This window comes from Scylla paramamosain, chromosome 40 (assembly GCF_035594125.1).
Source record: "Scylla paramamosain isolate STU-SP2022 chromosome 40, ASM3559412v1, whole genome shotgun sequence".
NCBI classification, from domain to species: domain Eukaryota; kingdom Metazoa; phylum Arthropoda; class Malacostraca; order Decapoda; family Portunidae; genus Scylla; species Scylla paramamosain.
Window position 1 is genome coordinate 3,032,437 of NC_087190.1, and position 10,064 is coordinate 3,042,500.

At 39.9% G+C, this 10,064-nt stretch overlaps 1 protein-coding gene across 1 annotated transcript in view; it reads right to left on the reverse strand.

The window, feature by feature from the left end:
- Nucleotides 1–3,441: 3,441 nt before the first annotated feature.
- The window catches only part of LOC135092704 (serine/arginine repetitive matrix protein 2-like), an 18,925-nt gene continuing 12,302 nt past the window's right edge, over nucleotides 3,442–10,064 (reverse strand). Inside the window, 1 exon segment of the mRNA XM_063991334.1 lies at nucleotides 3,442–10,064. This exon segment is cut by the window's right edge and continues 1,143 nt beyond it. Within this exon segment, the coding sequence (XP_063847404.1) occupies nucleotides 8,876–10,064 (1,189 nt within the window). The 3' untranslated portion in view covers nucleotides 3,442–8,875.

The following is a 10,064-nucleotide window of genomic DNA, read 5'->3' on the forward strand; positions in this document are numbered from 1 at the left end:
TCCCCTCCACCCCACGCCGCTCAGGGATACACGCCGCCAACTCATAGAAAACGTACCTGTGCTGGAGAATTGAGGGGTTTTAATGGTACACTTCGCTATTCTTGTTTGTGGAGAATAATGGGTTTTTACTCAGAAAATGTGGCTGTGCTGAAGAACCAAAACCTTTATAATTTTCCTTTATCTAATCTTCCTTTTTTTTGCTTTATTCCTTCTATTCTTATCAATATCTTTATTTTTCCTTTCCTTCTCTTGTTCTACTTATTTCCTTTCCCTTATCTTTCCCTCATCTTTTCTTTCCTTCATTCTTAGCACTATTTTTTTTCCTTTCCTTTCTCTTCTCTATTCTATTTCTTTCCCTTCCTTTCGCCTTTTTTCTCCTTTATTTTTAACACTAACTTCATTTTTCCCTTTTATTTCTCTTCTTTCTACTTATTTCCTTTCCCTTCTCTTCCCTCCATCTTCTCTTCCCTCTATTCTTCACACTAACTTCATCCTTTTCTTCCTTCCCTTTTCTACGTTTTCTTTCCCATTTATTTCCCTTCTCTTACCTTCATTTCTTCCATTTTCTTCTTATCACTAACTTTATCCTTCCCTTCTCTTTCCTTCTCTTTTCTACCTCTTCTTCCCCTTCTCTTCCTTTCCCTTCCCTTACATAAATAGCAGACTTTGTTATTCTTGTTACCAGATGGAATAATGAATCTTTATCAGAGAGAGAGAGAGAGAGAGAGAGAGACCTATATTTTTCCTCTTCTTAATTCTCTCTCTCTCTCTCTCTCTCTCTCTCTCTCTCTCTCTCTGAGCTTCATGGATGTCATTCTTGGTACCACAGAATTATAGATCTTTAAAAAAAATTGTTCGTTATTCTTATTTTGTGAGAGAATAACAGATATCAATGTTAGTTTGCATTTAAAAACCCTTATTCTTGTTATCATTGTTATCATTGTTATCAGAGGGAAGGACAGATCTGAGCAGTATCAATTTCGTCACTCGTCCTGCTAACTCCTTAATAATTCACGTAACTTTTTGTATCTTAATTAATATCCACCTATACTACTTATAACTAACGATACAGACACCTTGTTAAACTACCATAACAAGCAAACATTCATACATACAAACATCCATCCACTCCCGTTTCAGAGTCACTTAATCTCCCATTCACTCACCAATCAAAACAAAACGACCTTCACTCAATTTGCAACACTCAATTTATCAACACCTATTCACTCAAACGACCATTCATAGGTTTAGGTAGAGTACACACCTACCTGCCCAATTACCTAACCTCTCTGGACCTCAATCCGGTATGCAAGTGGTAATCTGTTTATTTAATCGTTGTTTCAAAGGTATATTTATTTATTTAGTTTTTTTTTTATTTATTTATTTATTTTTTTTTTTTTTTTTTTTTTCATAAGCTGTTGAATTCATAGTTTTAAATAAGGTAATGGTGTCTCAATCCCTTCACCGCCCCTTGATACGCTTCCCCCTTTAACCAGTAACCACTCCGGGGCACTTCTTCTCGTTGTGCCTCCACCCCCAAACATTAATCCTACACAACAACCCGCAACACACATTCCTTTCCATCCCTTTCTATCTTCCTTTCCATCCCTTTCTATCTTCCAAGTGTTTATGAAGATTCTATTCCGGCGTGGCTTGTTGTATATTACGATGCAAGTGTTAATATGTTCAAATGATTCAATACTCTCAATATTTTCGTCCTGATCTGTTAATTGTTAGCTACATCAATCATTTTCACCCTAACCTGGTAAATATTGGGTGTAAGTCAAATATTTTCACCCTAAACTATTAAATATGGGGCAAAGTCAAGTATTTTCACCCTAAACTCCTAAAAATATAATAAAAGGCAAGTATTTTCACCCTAAACTGCTAAATATAGGATACAAGCCAAGTAGTTTCACCTTAGTCTGTTAACTATGGGTACAATTCAAGTATTTTTCCTCTACACTGTTAATTACTCAGGTCACGGCAAACAAATTATAGGTTCAAGAGAGAGAGAGAGAGAGAGAGAGAGAGAGAGAGAGAGAGAGAGAGAGAGAGAGAGAGAGAGAGAGAGAGAGGAATCAGTTCTCAGTGGTGGATGAATAGGGGACTCAGTAATGAGGTTGTTAGTGCTGAGTCATTACGGAGATTTACAAGAAGATTAGGCGAATTTATGGATGGGGATGACAGATGAAAATAGTTTGTTGTTTCATAGAGAGACTGCCACGTATAGATCAAGTTAAAGAACTGAACTGCGGCAAATCTAAACTACCTAATCTAGCCTTCAGGTGAAAATGTTCCTATTACTTCAGTTAATATTGAAATAACACCGGCGTTTCCATCCGAGTGTTGTGTTAGGTGAAGTTAAGATACGTTTCGTTCACTAATTTCACTTTTATTGCGTAGATCACGACTAGAAGTAAAAATAATGCTTAGAAAGTCACTTGAAATTAGTAAGGTAACTATTTCAATAAAACCTTTTGTTCCATTACCTGAGCGAAGAGAAGTGAAGCTGACCACGAGTACACCATACCCAATAAACCCACACACGAACACACTCATACACATACACACATACACACGCTGCCTTGCTCAACTGCCACACCACTTCTCAGACTCCCTCAGGTGCATACAGGCTTTAAAAACATCACGGCAAACACCACTACCCTCTTCCTCCTACAGGTGTGTCTTTAGCATAACACAGCCACACTCACCTCGCCCAGCTGTTTCCAGGCATGCAGCAGCCTCGCCAGTACTCCTCCTAGCCAGCAAGACACAGCAGAAGGGCACAGCATGGGAGTATTGGATAAAACACACGAACACCTGCTCAAGGTCACGTCCGCCATTTAACGACTCAACGCAGGAGATCTGGTGACCACGAGCGTAATCAAATTGAGGAAAACTTGGCTCTCACCGCGATTATTTTCAAAGGCCACAGAGATGATTAGCCTGGTTTTCAAGAGTGTTTCTCATGTTAATAATGTGGTGATATTGTTGGCCTGTCACTATAACCATAAACACTCTTTAAAACCTGAGTAATTTCGACGCCAGCCTTTTGATAGTGGAAGTGCGGCGTAGAAGTGTTTCAGGATATGAGCTTATGATGTTTCCCGCTCGATTTTTCAGTTTATACCTCAGAATTATGTTCTTTAAGTAACACACGTTTTTTTTTTTTTTTCTTCTTTCTGGATCCTGAATTCGTAATTTTTTATATATATATAAACTTTTTCACTTACCTTAATTATTTTTTTAATCAATACTAGGTGAACATTTTTATCACTATCAAATTCGTCTTATATAGACCAAATTAACTGCAGATTGATAAACTGCACATACGTGCCTAACTTCTTTCCTGATTTTTTTTTTTTTTTTTTACATTATCCCCAAAACAAGATCAAACTCACTCCTTATGAAGTCTTGAGGCAAAATGGAAATACACAATTTTAATTTAACTTAATCTAGAGGATCCAGACACTTTATTTTATCTCCACCGGAGTACAAATATAGGAAACATTACCACACAAACTTGGCTTTTCTTTTCACACTGCTAGGAAAGCCTGTGGAAAAATAATCATTAAATTCATGGTAAATCATAACTTACATACCACAGTTTTCTTTCCCGGGTACGATAATTTGTCACTCAAATGTTCGGAGTTAAAACATGGCGCCATATTCAAATTTCAGTTCCCTGTCTTTTCATGCCACTGGTTTTGTATCGAGTCCAAGCCACTTATATGCCACTTTCATGCGAGAACATCATAACAATTCCTTTACACTTGGCTACATTCCTGCATGTTCTTTTGCAACTGAAAACAAAAGAATTATGTACCAGATTATTCACCTCAACACATTTCTTCCACTGGTCTATTTAAATACATAAAAAAAAAAGATTATTTGCACATCACCAGCACCACCATAACCTATCAATATATACACACCATCACCATAGCCTAATATATACACACCACCAGGTCAAACCCTTCTATTACACCAACGCCGTTAAGTCCGTGGCGAGGTGGATCTGGATAAAAAAAAAATCAAATAAAAATAAAACAAAACAAAAATAAACAAATAAAACAACCACTACCAAAAACACGATTGAGGTGGAATACGTCAAAAAAAAAAAAAAAAAAAAAAAAAAAAAAAAAAAAAACTAATCTCTTACTGACTGGTATTCTTAACCTAGTCTTGGTAAATTAACTGGTAACACTGGCCTCGCTTTTCTGTCCTGGTAGGGTCGTCTCAGTGATGCCTTATGGGTATAACCTGTTTGGCAGCCTTCAAGTCAAATGTTCTGTGTTGCCATAATGTTCCAGTGAGGCAGGAGACAAGCAATACTATCCACAATATCCTAACCTAACTTGGCCTCTCATTCACAATTAGTCCTCCATTCAGTCAGTTTGTCCCTTCATGATGAGGCAAATGTAAAATGACATACTAAACTCTCCTATAGGCTGTTTTTTTTTTTTTTTTTTTTCATAGGAAGAAGTTCTTAGTTATAAAGTGTTTTTTTTTTTTACTTATTTTTTCTAGGTCGTTTGAATATGTATCTATAAAATTAACCCTTTACCTGCCACTTGGTACACCTCTGCCCAATTACCAACTCTAATTACCGCCTTTATTTGTTCTTCAGCCACACCCAGTCATTGAACAGGGGAAAAATTGCAAAATGTATTCTTTTTCATCGATAATTTCCTTGTAGATGCTTGTAAAGGCTTCACGTATTGCTTCTGTGGCTGCTAATTGTTTCATCTCGCAGTGAAAGGGTTAATGGATGAGGTGATAGTGGATACAGGTATGTTGTATGCTAGCTATATTTAGTTTTTGTTGTATGTTAATTGTATTTGCTGTATGCTGTATGCTAATAATTTTCAGTTTCCAATGTTCTATGTATTTTCTTCTCTTTAGTCTAGCTATTTAGTATGGCCCTCAATTCACAGTTTCAGTTTGTATGTAATATGAGTTGAGTGAAAAAGTTAGTATTATTGCTATTATCATTACTAATATTGTCATTATCATACAGGGACTGCCACGTGTAGGCCTGATGGCTTCCTGCAGCTTCCCTTATGCTCCTATGTACAGTGAAGCCTTATGAACTGCTAAAGGAATGGTTTGTTAATTAATTACACACAAAACCTTATTCTGATACAGCAAAGTACCCTAACAAGAGCAATTCATTATACGTAAAGATTCTTCGCAAAGTTCAAAGGTTTTATTGTTTCCCCCATCGCAATTAAAAGTTTGGTGTATGCAACTGCATGGACAGTTCAGTACGCACAAGAATTTCGCTGCATTCGTTCACTATTAAAACGTTTCGCTGTATTGTCATTTTTATACGAAGCTCCTTAATTTCTTAACGTCACAAGTTGGTTCATTAAATACCTGTCTTTGAGTTTGAGGCGTAGTGTTTGTGGCATTTTTCATCATTAAGTTAGTAGTGAGTTTCCTTTTTTTTCCTACCTTACCAACTGCTCTCTAAAGTAAGTAAAGTTGAAATCCTGAGTTTATCATATAAGTTTCAGTCTGCAGTTTACTCTATCACTAATTCTGTTTTCCCTGCCTCACCAACTAACTTTTCCCCAATATAAGTAGAGTTTATTCTGTTTTCCCCGCTTAACCAACTAACTGTTCCCCAAAATAAGTAGAGTTTAAATCCTAATTATTTCCCCAAGACTAGCAATGAATCCTGCAATGCCCACAGTCTTCTAAGAGTTTGCCCAGCTAAATATATACATGTGTCTTTACCATTCCTATACTGTGTTTTCTCAAGTCTATTTTCCTACATTTAAATAACTATCTTGCTTCCTATCTGGTCTTCTACATGCAAGTAATAATCTCCACTAACTTCTTTTCCTTTTTCCCTTTTTTGTAAGTTATTTCCTTTCCTGTTTCTTGTGTCATCTTCACTTCATTTGGTTTTCTATATCAAAGTTATTATTTTCTCTAACTTCCTTCCTTCCTTTTTTTTTTCACTTTTATAAGAGTTGTTTCCTTTTCCTAAACTGTTATCCTTATATTTCCTTTCTCTACTTCTCATCTCTTCTCTTTCTCTCCTTTTCATTTCTCCTTCACCTTCTCTAATCCTCTCTATTTCTCATCTCTTTCTTTCTCTCTTTTTCATTCTTCCTTCACATTCTCTTATATTTTCTCTATCTCTCATCTCTTTCTTTCTCTCCTTTTCATTCTTCCTCCACCTTCTCTTATCCTTATATTTTCTTTACCTTCATTGATGGTCTTTATCTATTTTCACTAACTTCTTCCCTTATTCCACTTTAAAAAGCGTAATTTCCTTTTTCCTAAACTTGTCTTAAATTATCCTCATCTTCTCTTATTTGCATACTTTCTCTCCCATCTCTTTTCTCCCCTTTTCATTCTTCTATCACAAAGTCACTGCTCTCACACGCTGGCTGGTCTACACACCCCAATCTAGCGGTGAAATATGCAAACTATCACATCTATTTTCAGTAGGTACATCACATCCCAAACTTCTCTTATTCACTTCCTTTCCTGCTTCATTTTCTCCTCTCTTCATTCTTTCGTCACACGGTCACCCCTCTCTCTCGCTGGCTGGTCTACAAAGCAATCTGGCGCCTGACAATCCATTTATAGTTTTGGTGGCATTTAAGTAAATCTGACGCACATTTCACAAGATAAAGTCGGTGAGAGGCAGCGTTACCATTCTAGCTTGTACCTCATCTGCCTGTAGTGGACTTAAAATGGATTACAGTATGCATTATCCCCATCTACTAATACCCCACTGGACTGCTGAGTCTCCTGCAAACTCTCTACACAGTTTAAACCTTGAGACACTTCAATAAACACTGCTTCTTAAGTTTTCGTGGGTCTATCTTTAAAGTCTATTGTATTATGGTGCAAGGTAGAGAACAGTGTCATTATGAACTGGCAGGGATGAACCAATGTGTGTTGTCAGGCCTTACTGTTGGTGTGGCCAGGGGTGCTGTGTCTAAGCTCATGGAGTGTGGTAATGTGGCCCACAAGACTATACCTTTGCACTTGAGAATAATTGCTGTTTTGGCGGATAGATTAGAAGATAGATATTTTCAAAACCCTCTCATATTTAAACAGTCTCAATCTATTTCCACTGGTGCTCTTTGTTTCTCCACCAATCATCTCTGGGTCTTCTTTAATCTTTCCTCTACCCTCTAATATTCAAATCATCTCCACTACTCTCTCTTATTCTAATCATTTCAATCTATCTCTTCTCACATGCTCATTGTTTTCATATCCTGCACCAATCATCTATGGGTCTTTTTTCACCTTTCCACTCTTCCCTCATGTTCCAATCATCTTTGTCTACCTCCCATCACCACACCCATCAACTCTTCCTCTCTCTCCCCTCTCAGTTCACTACCTTTGATCTATCTAATGAACATTCCCCAATTTCTCATCACTCACGAAATGCTACACTATGATAAACAAACACTTGTCTATCTATAAAATTTGATAAAAACCTAGAGAAATAAAGTTTGTTGTTTGTGTTACTAGATATTCAACCTACAATAAATAAATTAGTAAGATAACAACATATAAATAAGCACAGGGCATCACTGAATAACAATATAGACACAATCATCAACTGAAAACAAAATACTGTAAACACATTAATATATCTCTTCCTCCATTAATCATTTCCAAGTTCATTTTCTGTCAGATAAAATGTGCAACAGTATCCATCTTTTTCCAGCCTTCATCCACACAAGTGCCAGATTCCATCCACTGTTGTCACGTCAGTTATTCACAATCAACAACCACATTCACCGTCACTTCACTGTAAAAAGAACCTCATGTGTTCACTTCCAGCATTCACAATCATTATATGTGGCTTAATTTTCCTTCCCTTTCACCATCACCTGCATCACTTTCCTCCAATGGTGAGACAAGTCCACTCGGCCTTCGTGCAGCCAGCCCTCATGACATTTAAGTGAATAGTGACCCTGAAAATTGATCAAAAAAAGGGAGGGGGATGCAAGGGTCTGAATAACCTGTGAAGGAAAAGAAATACAGTAGACATCTCTTCCTCAGTTGCCTTCCGGTGTAGATTCATTCATTATTTTCCATCAACAAGTCTGGGAAACTCACTTCTTGTCCATTTCATTAAGCTTGATGTTTATTTATCCTTAATACTCTTTCTTTTCACTCCTTCTTGTGGTGGAGGTGTTAATGAAGTCACCAACCTGATTCACCATCATCACATTGCACTGTCCACTGTCACTGTACACACACAAACATGAGCAAGTATCACTGTCACTCCTGCAATTGCCTCCCTTCACTGCACAGTCTCCACCACACACACACACACCACCTCCTGCTCTCTGTGTGTGTGTGTGTGTGTGTGTTTGTGTGAGTGTGTATATGTCAAGTCTCTACGATCACTGAAGATGACTGCTGAAAAAAAAGCCCTGAAAGAGATACAGGTGTTAAGCAGCTGACAAGAGGCTGCTGTTTAGAATATCAGTTATACTAGATTAAAAAATACACTTAAAAAAACAGGTGAGATTTACATGGTGGGCGAGTGCAAAGCGGAAAAAAATATTTGTACACCTGAATGCATACGGAAAAATATATATATATGTCTATCTATGCTGCTATTCTAATGCTCATTGTTAAACTGCGACATTACTACGGTGTGTTATCTATGTTGCTGGTTTTAATATTACCACATGGACAGTCTTCAATCTATTTTTTTCATTTTTTTTCGTTTTCATTTTTTTTTCCGTTTTCGTTTTCTCTACACTGATTGTCGTTCTTTTGAATTAGTGACACTTGGAAGGAACTTTTAAGTCTCTCTCACAATGGTTTTCCTTCCTCTCTCTCTCTCTCTCTCTCTCTCTCTCTCTCTCTCTCTCTCTCTCTCTTATCGTCTTGTAGCACCATGTTGCTTCTTCTTCTTCTTCTTATGTTTCTGTGGTCTTCCTGCATTCTCATCCCTCTCCTCCCTCCTCTTCTTCCTCCTCTTCCTCCTCTTCCTGCCTCCCTCCTGCGGTTGGCTCTGCTTCTTCCTCTGTCCACTTTCTGACTCACTTCCCTCACTTTCCTCTGAGTCCTTCACCCTCTTCACCACTCTCTCCTCCTCTTCCTCCTCCTCCTCCTCCTCCTCATCATCATCCCTTCCCCGATTATCCTCCCATTGTCTCCTGCCCCTGTGGTCCCTCCTCCCCCTGGGATTGGCCTGGGGGAGGGGCGAGGCTGTGGAGGTAGAGGGGGAGGTCAGGTGGGGGTCCTTCTTCCTCCTCCCGCGGGTTATCCTTGCCATCACAGGAACCCTTGGGCTGGTTCTTCCCCGGGGGCTCGTCCTTCCATTCTCCGCCTCCCGGGGCCGTCTGAAGCTTAGCCGTTCCTTGATGGACACTTCCCTGCGCTCCATGTCCGCCCTCAGCCCTTGGTTCCTCCAGCGGGTGTCTCCTGCAGAAGGCGAGGGGGATGTGGAGTGAGGCAGCCGGGGGTGACTTGGCCTCTCCTTGCTGCCAGCGGAAGGGTCCCGGACTACAGCACTCAGGAGTCTTGTGCTTCCTCCTCCTCCTCCTCCTCCTCCTCCTCCTCCCCCTCCTCCTCCTCCTCCTCCTCCTCCTCCTCCTCCTCCACTTCCTCCTCCATCTCTTCGGCTCACAGAGGAGGAAGGGGCACTGGTTCTCTGCTGTGCCTCCCTCTCCCTCTCCCTCTCCCGTCTCGCTGCCTCGCTCTCCTCTCTATCCTGTCGTATTCTCTCCCTCAGCTGCGCCCCAGGGTCATACTCCTCCCTGCGTGACCTCTCCTCCCGCCGTGACCTCTCCTCCAGTGCCTCTATCCTCCTCCTCTCTGCTGGTGGTGGTGGAGGAGGTGGAGGAGGAGGAGGAGGAGGAGGTGTTCTCTCTCTCTCCCTCTCCCTGCCTTTCCTCTGAGGGCAGTCATAGGTTGCATGTGGCCACTCTCCTCTCCCTCTTCCCCTAAAGGGCTCCTCCAGACTCCCTCCTCTTTCCCTTGGACGCACCTCACACACATCCTCCTTCCTCCTCCTCTCACTCCTCTCATTCCTCGACCTTTCCTCCACCTCCTCCTCCTCCTTC